Source organism: Lygodium microphyllum, chromosome 25 (genome assembly GCF_053477565.2).
Source record: "Lygodium microphyllum isolate KBCC chromosome 25, Lygodium_microphyllum_v1.1.10, whole genome shotgun sequence".
Taxonomy (NCBI): Eukaryota; Viridiplantae; Streptophyta; class Polypodiopsida; order Schizaeales; family Lygodiaceae; genus Lygodium; species Lygodium microphyllum.
The window spans coordinates 110,063,850-110,076,793 of record NC_141159.1 but is presented as its reverse complement, the minus strand read 5'-3'; the positions used below and the strand labels follow the sequence as shown (position 1 = coordinate 110,076,793).

Here is a 12,944-nt window from a genome sequence, read left to right as displayed (position 1 = left end):
CCTCCACTACCTTGATGAAAAAAACCCTATGCAAAGTGGTGGGAAACTAGAAGTTAAAGTCGAAGGGGCCCTTGGACATTTCTTACCTCTCCCAAATTGCAAGGTCGGCATGGAAGCTTGCTGGGGCATCATCCTCGCATGGTGAGATATGTGACAGCGCCCTCACTCCCTTGGCATTCCATTTTCGCCTTGTGTCCTCCACCATTTGTTTCCTTATTTCCCTCAATGCTCCCTTTCTTTCTGCGGAGCTATCTGCGCGTTGCTGCTCTTCAGGCCGCAGGAAAGGAGGCGGTGGGACAAGCTCTTCCTCGTGTGATCCCATTTCAAAGTTCACATCCACCTTCCTCTCCTAGCTTGGCTCCTGCTACTCTTCTTCTTCGATGAACCTAAGTGCATCCACTTCCTGTGAGGTTAGGCTTGCCAATAGGAGATAATTCCGTTGCTATTCTAGGCTTCGACCAACTCCACTAGGTTGTGGCGGCATCTACAATCCTACTTTCAGTGCTCTATGAGCAATTCCCAGTTTCTTTTTTATTGTTTCTATGGACTCTCCCTCCTCTGCCTGGGTGACGTCCAGTAGGGTATCCAAGAAGGCGTGTACTGAGTTTGGAAGCTCACTTGGGCAATTGTCGCTCTGCTTTCAACAAGTATTTTTTCTTTTTTGGCTTGAGCGAGACGGCGTGCCAAGGCTTTGACCTGTTTCTTGTTCTAGCTAGCCCATTCTTATGCCCTCTTGTTCATCTCTTCCAAGCCATCACCTTGCCCTTATGACAGGGCCACTATAAGCGACTCCTACCTTTTTCATTTTTGTACAAGGTCCTCTTTTTCTTCTGTTAGGCGCCCAATCTCGTTTTCTAGTGTTGCTTGTTCTTCCCTTTGTCTTTGCATTCCATGCTCTGCTTCTTCTCTCTCTCTTTTCCGTTATTCTTGCTCTTCTGTTCTCTATGCTTCCAGTGCGGTGAGCTCTTCCATGCTCTCTTGGAGTTTTCTCACCTATGCTTCGAGCTCCGCCTGCTATAGAACCAGGAGTTTGTATTCCCTTTGCATTGCAACCAGCTCCTGGTTCCTCCAGTCTTTTTTGCCACTATTCTTTGTGGTCTTCCTTGGCCCTTAGCTCCGCTTTCAGGGCATGGATTTCTTTTTGTTAGAAGGCCACTTGGCGAGTCTTTTCTAGCTGGAAATTCTAGTCGGAAGGCATTTGACATTTCCCTTTCCATTTCCAGCTTTGCCATTGATGCTCTCTTCTCCTCCTTTTCCCTTTCCAATTGAGCATAAAGCTCCCTAACATGCTTGTCCTAGTCACCAGGCTGTGGCTCCATGGTAGTAGTACTTGTTCTTGGTCACTTGGGCCCGTGTTGAGATTCGACATCCACAGCTATTGGTCTTTTTACTCCTATCATTGGGGTTCCAGCACTAGAGAGGTGGGCATTGGGATATATGCCTTATCGACCGGGAACTACACCCATACCATGAGGTTGCTAGCATCCACTATGACTGGGATGCCTGGCGTTGCGTTGGGTTATTTGGCAAGAGGGTAGGCAGGGTCTGATGGAGTGCGGCCTTGCCCTTTTCTTCTGGGACAGGTGGAGGTAAGTCTTCTGATGCCTGGCCACTAGTTCTCGGCATGTCCTGCCCTGGCAGGCTCATTGTTGCTAGTTCCTCCTGTCGGCACTACTACTCTATGGACATGTGCACAGTTTGTGCCAAGTCCTCCTCTTATTTTCTTCTATTTGGCTTGTGAATACTGTGTCGCAAGACTAATGGGTCCGATGAAGTCAATCCCCCATTTCTCGAAGGGTTGTCATGCAATAATTGGGGTTAGCTCCATGTGATCCTTACGAATCAAAACTTTAGTCTATTGGCATTCATCACAATGCTTCACAAATCGTGCCCCATCTCGGAAGAGGGTATGCCACCACAGCTAGAACTGCAGTACCTTGCGAGCTATTGCGTATCCACTGAAATGTCCTCCTACGATTTCGTCGTGTGCCTCTGTCAGGACGTCATGCATTTCATACTCACATATGCGCCTACGCAGTAACATGTCTTGCCCCAGCCTGTAAAGTTGACCAGCTATCAAGTGATAGGGTTGGATCTTCAAGATGGGCCGCCTAAGTTTGGCCTTTTCTATTGGTCATTCCGCTAGTCTGTGCTTAAGCATTTGAACTATATCATCTACCCAATACGGCGTCATATCATCTCTAAACATATCTTTTTCGTTGGATAAGCGAAACATATGCGCATCTAGCAATTCATCCACAATGCCTTGTCTAGCTACTTCTCTCGTGGGGATACGAGACAAATGGTCAGCTATGTAATGCTGCTTTCCTTTACACAACACCATGGACAAGTCAAACTCCAAAAGTAGAAGAATCCATCTAGCGATGCATCCTGTAGCACATGGTTTGTTAACAAGATACAACAAGGCTTGATGGTCAACAAAGAAAGTAAAATGCATAGCCAAAAGATAATGTCAAAATTTCTTTACGACAAACACCATGGCCAAGCCTCTCTCTCCATTGTCAAGTAATTCATTTCAATCTCAATGAGTTGTCTACTAGCAAAGCTCACTGGGTAACCCAGGTTGTGTTCACCAAGTTGGCACAACACAGCTCCTACAACGAATTTCAAAGCGTCGATGTGCACATGAAATGTGAGTGTCCAATTTGGGGCTCGTAGAATTGGTGTTGTGGTCAAAGCCTTTTCCAGTTTCTCATACACGTGTTGGCATTTCTCAGTCCATTCAAATATGACCAACAACTTGTATAGAGGTCTAGCAATCAATGCATAGTTCAAAACACGAACTATCAATAATACCCTGTGTATCCTAAGAAGCATTGAACACCCTTGAAATTAGTTGGGGGTGGAAGATCGATAATGACCTTGATCTTCGAGAAATTTATGGAAATGCCATTCTTTGACACGATGTGTCCTAGGATACATCCATGTTTCACCTAAAACTTGCACTTCAAGGGGTTCAACAATAGACGGTATAATCAACATCGTTCAAAGACTGCTTAGAGTCTGTCTAAGTGTTCTCGCCAAATAGAGTGAACACACAAGTCGTCTACGAAGACCTCTAACACCTTCCTCATCATGTCTTTGAGTATTGATATCGATTTCCCTTTCGCTCTCATCACTGAAGGAACAACATTCCTCATATTCATCGTCAGAGCTATCTTCGTCCGGTTGCTCATCATTCTCCAAGTTCTAACATACGTCTTCTTGATGGTCGAGGATTAAGGCCCAATTGTATCTCAAGTTTAAATCGTATACTTTGGACCATTGTCATTCAGGCTCGTCTAAGAGATCTCGAAGTGGCTTAAGATTCGTTGCTAGATTGCTAGTCAATTTTTCGGTCAAGTATCCTAGGACCTCCACGAGCTCTCATCTATTGTTCAGGAGACCTGGAATGCAATAGGGTTGGTTCTTCCCTATAGGCTTCCAGTCATCATGCAGACTGGTACTAAGGGTGTGCCCTTGGATTTTTCGATTGCCTTGATGGCTTGTTCATACTCCTCAGTGTCTAAGAACAGTAGGTTAATGGTAGCAAGAGCATGCATCCAACCTTGCTCGTCCTCAGGGCACAGGATATACTTGGTAAGGACCCCATATGATCCCCTAGTCTATTCGTCGCCCTTCAGCATGGTGGAGATGGCATCCAGGAGGTCAACATGCATAGTCTTCCACGTGTCCATCTCCACTCTTACAGTCTCCATTCGATTGCCCAGGAAGATAAGACTGTTGCCCCAGTCCTCTACGACTCTCGAATTTCTCATCCACCAGGGTTGACCTAGCATGATGTCGTAATCCACTCCCTTCATGACTATGAAGTCAACAAAGAATTGGATTCCCACTATCCTCACTAGCCAATTTTTCAACACTCCAAACGGTTTCACCTTCATTCCATTAGCCAGTGTGACGTTGAACCTAGCAGTCTCGACCAGTGGATTACCCTAAGTTTGGAGTACCACATGGCTTAGCACACTCACTCTTGCCCCGTGTCCATGATCCCCTTTTTGTTGACGTCCCCTAGTGCTAAGACTGGCAAGACTACATGCATTTCCATGCCTTTCCAAAAGGCATTAACATGCAAGGATCTAGGTATGGAGTGCATCATCAGACTCAGTATTTGAGTTTGTGCATCTTGCTTAGGCAAGTCTGTGATAATTGGCTCATTTGGTTCTTCAACCCACTGTTTCAACTCTAGCCATAGCGTTGGATATTGCCTAAGCAGGTTGTCTAAGCTTAGAGTTACAAGGGTGGTCACCAATGTATTGAGGAGGTTGCTAGTTACTTGCCTCTCCCCTAAGTTTGCAGTTCTTGGCCAATGGCCTTGACTGGTTTACTGGCTCGGAGCATTTAGACTTTGTCTAGTCGGCCCAGGTTGTGGTGCCATTGCCTCCCTCGATCTTGGTCTCATGGGAGAGAGATTAGCGTGCTTACGCTTGAGAGATTATCGATGTCGTCTTCTAATATGGGCTCAGCATCATTTAGGTGCTCCTAGGCCTCCTTCACCCACTCTTTCACCTTCTTGATGGCTTCAAGTTGGTGCTTCGGGTTGGGATACTCCCTGACCTTAGCACTTTCATTTTCAGTCGTCTATGGGGCTGACGTTTCTTCCTCTGCGTCAATGACTTTCCTTCCAACCGGTAGTGTTGTGACACTTTCGGTTTTGAGGGTAACCTTGGCATCTGATATTTTCTTCTTTCTTTGTCTTCGACTCTTCTTTCCAACTGAGGTTGTGTCAAGGTTGCTAGGCCCTAGCAATGATATGATGGCTTGCTTCATCTTCGCGCGGGTCATGACATGCAGCGGGATAGGCGTGGCCTCCCCATTGAGTATCTCGACGCGCCGAACTACCCTAATGGAACCGATGGCTTATTTCCCAAACTAGAGGATGGCCTCCACCTAGGGCAGTCAACAAAGAGGTGAGTGATTCCACACTCAACGCATCTCAGGTCAACCTTATCTCTATTTGCTTGCTCCCTCTCGGAGCAACACGAAGAAATGTGTCATGGATGACCGCAAGCCCCGATTGGCTCTTGGGTATGTGCTCCTAGGCCTCTGCCTCTCCCCCTACCTAATGCCATCACAGGCACTGGTCGGTAGTCTATAAGGATTGCATTTCCTTCCTCGTTGTACGACACGTATGGGTTTACATAAGGCTTATCGCCACTAGGCTCATCCACATAGTGGACTAGGACATCACTTTGGTGGGTGGGTTATGTAGGGTCCATGTGGTCTAGGAATACTTGTAGGATTTATTTCCATCCTAGGGATAGGCGACTTAGCATCATTAGGTGCCAGGAGAGTCAATGGGGCTCCCCTTCCAAAGAAGTTCGATGGCTTGTTCTTAAGGTAGGGTTGACCGTAAGGCTGCAAGTATGGGAGTCTCGAAGGTAGTCTACAATGCTTGGTGTTATGGCCAAAGCTACCACAATTAGTGCAAGGTCATGACCTAGGATCTTGGCACTCGGCTGGCAAGTGTTTCATGCCACAATGCTCGCATTGGACATATGGGCGTGTTGGTCATCTCATCATCTCCTGTAGTTTGGTTATGTCCATCCTAATCTCTGCTAGCTCTTGTCTCAAATCAGTGCCCTTCCCTTTGTCATGTGCGCTTGGGCATGCCCTCTCACTCGACGTTAAGGCCCTCTCGAAACTCCTAGTATTGGACCTCTTATCGATTCGAGCCTCTATAGCTTCTTTCCTTGGGTTGGTCATCCACTCTAATAGCTTCCTTAAAGACCCTTGCCAATGTGTCTCGTTGCAAGCTCAAGTTGCCGGCCAAGGCTTTGTAGAGCTCTTCACTTTGTATTCTGCCAATGAATACCGTGGATATTACTCTTTTGGTTGGTCTCTCGCCCATTGGAATTCTCTTGAAGAGGCTCCTCACATGGGTCATGTAATCTCGAATATCCTCTTTCTCTCTCTACTTGACGTTCATGAGTTGCACTAGCAGGTTATCGAAGTACCCAAGTTCAAAAAATCTCTTAATAAAGAGATTTTTCAAGCCTTTGAAATTGGCAAGCTCTAAAACCTCCAAACTCGTATACCTAGTCCGGCCCTTGTCACCTAAGCACAGTCTGAAAGCTTGGGAGCGTTGAGTATGATCAGTAAGGCTGTTTGCCTCACAAACCTGCTGAACTGTTTCACAAAGCTGTACAGGTCGTCGTTTGGTTGGTATTTGTCCAGCTGCTTCGCCACCATAAGAATTTTTTATTGACCCTTAGAGCCTTGGTTAACCCCTAACCCTGCTAATAGTGATGTTGCTAATCATGCAGTGCTTTGCTCTACTGCCCTGTTATTTAGCAGTCGCTTCGTTAGAAGCTCACTCAGTTGAGGTCTCCCTCTAGCACTCTCTCGCTCTCCGATCGATTTCTTCCTGCTAGGGCTAGTACTCTCTGAATCTCTCGCATTTCCATGCTCTAACGCAAGCTCCTAGTTTTCTTATCTTGGTTGTATGTGGCTAGGCCTTGCAAAGCTTTGCATGCCAACTTCCTCTCCTCCTTGAGATCTGCTATGATGTCCTCTATAGATCTACCTGGGTATTCTTATCGGGTTTGAATGTCATATTTGTGCACTAACTATTGGACGGCCTCAGGAAAATCGCCTAGGTCCAACTCTTCATTGCTTCTACGCCCTGAGCTACCCTCTGCCATGTCCAAAGCTTCCTATTCTACCAAGTTGTTAATCAAGTTGATAAGGCTGGGTAGATCCACTTCCATGATAGTGTTGTTGCGTCCGGTTTTATGGTTGTGTTTTTTCGCTTAGGCCTACATTTGGGAATTCAATCACCCTTCTATGTCTTTGGGTCTTCTCTTACTAGTGGGTTCCTTCAAGTTCTTAAGTCTGGGTGAGTTCCTTGTTAATTATAATCAGTCCTCAACTTACCCTCACTGTGTGTGTGTGTGTGCGTGTGTGTTCTTTTCCATGCATTGTGCGAAATCAAGCTTTTAGCTCTTTTCAAGTGTGCTTTGAGGAGTGGAAATCAGAGTAAATGAAAAAAAAAGTGTTTGGGCGGCTCTAGCACTCTCGTCGTGGGTTTAGCCTGATAGGCTTGTACGCTCTGTTTCTAGTCGTCCTCGCTGGTTCATAGAGTTCTCTGATATGACCTCCGCTTAGTCACGATTCGTTAGTGCTCTACGACTCCACTTGATGTGGCTGACGGGCTGGATTGCTAGATGGTTGACTAGTGTTGCCTCTATGAATGTGTCTCACCAATTCCTTTGTTCCTTGTGCCAGAAAGGTTTCTCAAGCGTATGTATGGTCTTTAGATGTTCATATAGCCGGTGTCTAGGTGGTCTGGTCCAAATTTCAAAAATTTTGACAAAAGTTAGACTCGGCTCAATAGGTCCGAATTGCAGGGGCCGAGTGACTAATTTGGATCGAGTTACTAATTCAGATGGGCCGAGTCTAGTGTTTGAATGTGCCTGTGGGCGCTAGGCCGGATACAAGTTGACGAGTGCAAGTTGGTCCAAGTGTTTGATTCAAACAGGCCGAGCGGTGCCATCCGAGTCGAGTGGACTGAGAGCCAAATACAAGAACGACGAGATCAAATTTCCATGTGTCCGAGTCGAGTGGGCCAAATGGCCAAATAAAAGTGGGCCGAGCGTTGATCTTGGAACTCGGCCCAGAATCAGCGTAGTTCAGGCGGGTCGAACGCGGCGCGTTTTTTTCGAGTGGACGAAAAATTCATCGCACCGAGCGATTGTGGACTTCACACTAGCTGAGCACCTCCAGATCTTACCTATGCAAGAAGGAGAAGATATGGGTATAACTCTAGTGGGCAACAAATTTGTCAGCGATGCGATTTAAGCCGATCAATGCAATGGAGCTCTCTCTCTCTCTCTCTCTCTCTCTCTCTCTCTCTCTCTCTCTCTCTCTCTCTCTCTCTCTCAAATTTTAATATTAAATTTATATAAACATATATATATATATATATATATATATATATATATATATATATATATATATATATATATATATATATATATATATATATATATATATATATATCCCACCCCAAACCTTTGCTTAATACATGGAATAGATACTTTAATATATAAACTTAAATATTACATAAATATGTTAATATAAAATTTATATAAACATGAATAATATTACATATAAATGTTAATATAAAATTTATATAAACATGAATATATTAAAGTATCTATTCCATGTATTAAGTAAAGGTTTGGGGTGGGGAGTCATGTGGCATCAATTGTTAATGTTTCATTGTGTACCTTACAAACCCTTATAATTGAACTTCATAGTGATTCAAGAAAAAAACACAAATAAAATGCATTATGACAAAAGAAACAATGAGAAAGGGTTTTGCAATAGCAAATGCTATGAGAGATGGTGATTAAATCCATCGAGGTTGGAGCCAAACTTAAGACGTGCTTAATTGGAGATATGGTGACTAAATACATTGAGGTTGGAGCCAAACTTGAGCCATGCTTAATTGAAATATGCCTTACTATATCCCCATATCATGGTCTGTAGGATTTCATGATTCACCAAATCAAGGGTGGAGAATGGCAACATGCAAGAATAAGAAGAGCAATATTAGGTACAATAGTAGAAGGGCATCATAGCTTTTCTTGCATTGAATGGACTTGCTATCTTTAGGCAATGTTGCAGTGCTAGCTTGGATAGCACATGGACAAGAGCCTAGTGCCAAGGTGTTTACTGCAAAGCAAAGAGAGCAAAAAATGAGGTATCGAGAGGAAAAGCACAAGGTGGAAAAAAGGAAAAGGCACCCCAACAAGAGACTGAGCCCGAAAGAAATCTAAAAGCATGGGAACAACCACCAGGAGTACAAGACGCAACCATGGAAGTCGCAAGAAGCCAAAAGCAAAAAGGCGCACCTTTAAATATAAAGGTGCATGAAAAATCTCTGTAAAAGAGTGTCAGTCTCTCACTCATGCAAATTGTAAAGGTAGAAGGACACGATAGAAAGAAAGCTAGGAAAATAAGAGAACAATGGAAAAAAGGACCTAGACCATGGTCAGCCATGTAAAAAGGGAATGATCGACCAAGTGAAAGAGAATTTTGTATATAAAGTTCAAAAAGTGAATGAGAGCTCATTCTTTGGTATGTGGCAAAGTGGACTCTTTTTCTCTTCTTCTCTTCTCTTCTCTTGCTTGCTTGTGAGTGCTTGAGGGAAGGGGTGAGAGTGAGCGAGGGATAGAGTGTGTGAGGGTGAAAGATCTTGGAGGTGAAGCCCTCCACCATCTCTTCTTTTTCTCTTCTTCTCTTCTTTTCTCTCATGTTGTTCATGGCTATGGAGGATGGATCTTGAAGGAAGAGACTTAGGAATGCTTAAGCATGCATCACGAATCGTGGAGCTATCGGAGTGCGAGAGAGAGAGAGCAACTCAATCAAGCATTAAGGTAAGCTTACTACACTCGTAGAGAGGGATAGCGTGTCGACTATGTGAGAGGTAGCCATTAGTGCTCGCTTGAAACGCTTGACTAATAAGCAGTCCTTGGGTCTTGGCCGTTTCGCCTCTACATTTTGGTTTCGTTGCTAAGACAAACAAGAGATGGGGAAAAAAAGAGAGAATCATAACATCCCAAACTTCAATACATCAATAAGGAAGAGCTAAGAATTGCGGTCGCACTTCCCTTGATGTTGGTTGGTAGGATGAGCGAAGCTATCACAAAGTAGTCTAGCATTTGCATGCAAGGATTTCATACAGATATATGTCTACACACACATCTACAACTTGCATATGTACACACACCCCTTACATATGTCTATGTACATACACACACATATATATAACACTTATGAAGACCACAAATGGATCCACATATATAAAACACACAACACGTGAAAATAAGTAGTACTTTGCCCAAGGCCTACACATGAATGAGTCGGTTGATGTTGCTCAGCCACTTGTGAGGTCGATTAATTAGACATAAATAGAACATTAACATTACTGGTAAATCAATGCTGAGATGTATCGAAATTTGACTCCGCATGAGACACGCCATTGGCTTGTTGTGCACTACACCAATATCAGTAACACAAAAGGAAATAGCATTTACAAATGTGATGTAATCCGAGGCTGTTAGATAGCATATACACTTGGCGATGGCTAATGAGGCAGAGTCAACAATCTGCACATCATGTTTTGTATAGTTTAGTGTTCACCGCTCATTACAGCAGCTGAGCCAGGAGAAGTTAGTATGGCAAAAAATGTGACAGAGGCTACTACAAGGCTACTCATGGCTAACAAAAAATGGACAGCCATCAAAGAGATGCCTTGCCAATTCTTCCTACTCCCAAAAAAGGAAGAAAGTTCATCAAGCAAACCACTGTAAAACTAAGCCGTGAGAATCTTGTATACCAAAAATGAGAGGCAACTATGTAACAGTGCTTGTCATCTACAAATAACCCATGACAGACGCTGAAGTACCTGTGGAAGAAAGTTAAACAGGTCAACTTACTGGCTTTAAGCAACCTATTTTTTATCCAGAGAAAATCTACCAGGCGTGTATACGACTGCAGGAAAACTGACAAGTCCAAACTGTACAAACATTCAGAACACTTATATTACAGATTAATTTCATAGGAAGGACGAAAGCTCCATGTATCTAAGAAACAAACATCCGACCAACTAAAACCCCAACATGCATGCAATCCGTATATGTGACTGCACAGTGCATGCAAAACAAACAAAAACAAGTCTACCATCATCCATGAATGTAATCCTTACACATGCAGACAAACTGACAAATCGAGTATGTACATCATAGTGCATGCAACTAGTTCTCAATGGCAGGCTACAAATAGTATGAAGAACTTGAAAATGGCTGTTCAAACTTTCAACTAGAAAAATATATGGGAGACTAAACAGATAGAGAAGCAAGTTGACTGCAAAAAAGCACACATTCTTTACATAAAAGCACGGTAAGAAGAGAACATGGGATAAACAGCATGCTTACTGTCTGTTGACTGCTCTTGATGCTGTCTGTCGTAGGGCTAGAAACTTGTTCCAACTTGAGTCTCTGACTATCCAGCATATCCTTCTGGGCTTCATAGCTGGGGTGATGTGGAGCAATGTAGATGCAAGGCATATCAGAATAATTACACAAACATACATTCGGAAGATGGAGGCCATGGAACAAAAAGAGCAAGCATACATTCTTTTGTGCTTCAGTACAAGAAGTGCACGGGCTTTTAAGGCATCTTGTGCAGGCCCTGGTCTTGTATTCTTTATGCTCTCCTTGAAACTCAAAAGCTCCAACTCGAGCTTCTTTATCTTCTCCTCCACTATATCACCACGCTTGTTAATCTGCATATACAGATATGCTTTAGCACTCAGGAACCCGGAACAGGCAGCAAGAAAAGTTTGTGACATCCAGTAAGAGCCTCGACTGATCAGCAAGACAAGGTCCCATACCAGATTAAATCCATAAAAAGCAGAGGAAAAGGTCTGGGTGACCATTCAGACACTCTTTATGACTAGACACTACAAATTGATCATGAGAGGAATTCTTTGGTATCTGTACAAATGAGTAAACTTTAAAGCAAAATCGCAGTATGAACATGCACCCACCACCAATAGCTAACAACCAAAGATACCGAGCGTGCGGCATTTTTCTGAGTGATCCATACACAGGCTCTTGGCCAAGACAACAGACGCATTCTTAGCAGGCGAAGCAATGACATGCGTAACACAAGAGCTGTCGAACCCGTAGACTGGCCATAGATACCCATCACTGAGAATCCTGGCTGCAAAATGTGCACGATACAAGAGAACGCTCATCTTTTTCCGATCTCTGCAATACATATGTATGAAAACTGTACATTCATGCACATACTTTTTTGTTTTCTGAAACTACTCTCCATTTACTGGTTAGTAAACAAGGGGTGTAAATTTCATGAATACACCTCTGTGCATAAACATCTATGCATGTATGTACATCCAAAGTGTATGCGTATCTGTGCGCATTCATGTATGCATCTGTACAAGTGGATAAGCACGCTGACACAGTCAAGGCAAGTTCACAACGGCCTTCCTGCCCTTCATTGATCCAAGAAAGGATGACTGTGCTTCTTGTTGAAGCAAGAACTTCCAGGAAAGAAACGCTTACCCGGTCTGCAGCTTCTTCGATGGCGGTGAGTTTCTTCTCCCTGTGCTTGACCACACCGAAGAGACCCCTCATTGTAACCAGCCCAAGCGCATGCCAGATGGAGGGGAAACAATGCTGCAGGCGATGGAGGAGGAACGGGGACAATGGCAAATGCAGGAAATGGTTTCGCTGGATGGGGGATCAAGCAATAGCTACGAAGGCATGCAGGAGGGTTCAAGGTTTCGATACAGAGTGGAGAGTGGGAATGGCATCCTTCGCTGTCTGTGTGTGTGTGTGTGATTCCAAGAAGTCGAGTCTGGTACCTGTCCTAAGAGCAAATAGAGAGAGAAGAAACGCTAGAGACTGTTATGTCAGTGTGTATAATTGACTAGCGTTCCTTTAAGATTTTGGGTGTAAATAGAGCGCAATTAAAATATGTGGGTTTTTTTTAATTGTTTTGTTGCATTTTTGCTGATTCTTTGGAAAGGCTGCTCCTGACGCCTGTTTGCATTTATACTCACAAAATCAATTCTACCCGTTTGACCCGACCCCCCCCCCCTCCCTTTTCTTACATTAGCCACGTGACTCGCTTAAACGAGTACGCGTGAGTCCTCTTCTGCAGCGAGAGCACAAGTGTACTCTCTCACTGTACTCTTAGGGCTATGTCTTGCCCAAGAACTAACTCACACTTACAAATTACAATACTCACACCACTAGGTTACGACCCCATTGCCTTTACATGCATACCTTGATCGCGTTTGCAAGAAATAATTTTCCATGGTCATAATTTCAAAATCCCACTTCAATTTTTGTCGAGACTTTCTAAAATAAGTTCACATTGAGTATTTA

General features: G+C 43.9%; 1 protein-coding gene across 2 annotated transcripts; it reads right to left on the bottom strand.

Moving 5' to 3' along the window:
* Positions 1-10,013: 10,013 nt before the first annotated feature.
* LOC148014617 (vacuolar protein sorting-associated protein 60.1-like) lies at positions 10,014-12,465 on the bottom strand. Of its 2 annotated transcripts, XM_087666804.1 has the most exons (4): positions 12,117-12,465; positions 11,163-11,314; positions 10,965-11,061; positions 10,014-10,435 (listed from the first exon to the last, which is right to left on the bottom strand). In XM_087666804.1, the coding sequence occupies exons 1-4, from the start codon at positions 12,186-12,188 to the stop codon at positions 10,400-10,402; spliced, it is 357 nt and encodes a 118-aa protein (XP_087522930.1). In that variant the 5' UTR covers positions 12,189-12,465; the 3' UTR covers positions 10,014-10,399. The 2 variants fall into 2 exon arrangements, with proteins under 2 accessions (XP_087522930.1, XP_087522929.1); XM_087666803.1 differs by lacking the exon at positions 10,014-10,435 and having other exon boundaries at positions 10,479-11,061.
* Between the last annotated feature and the right edge of the window lie 479 nt (positions 12,466-12,944).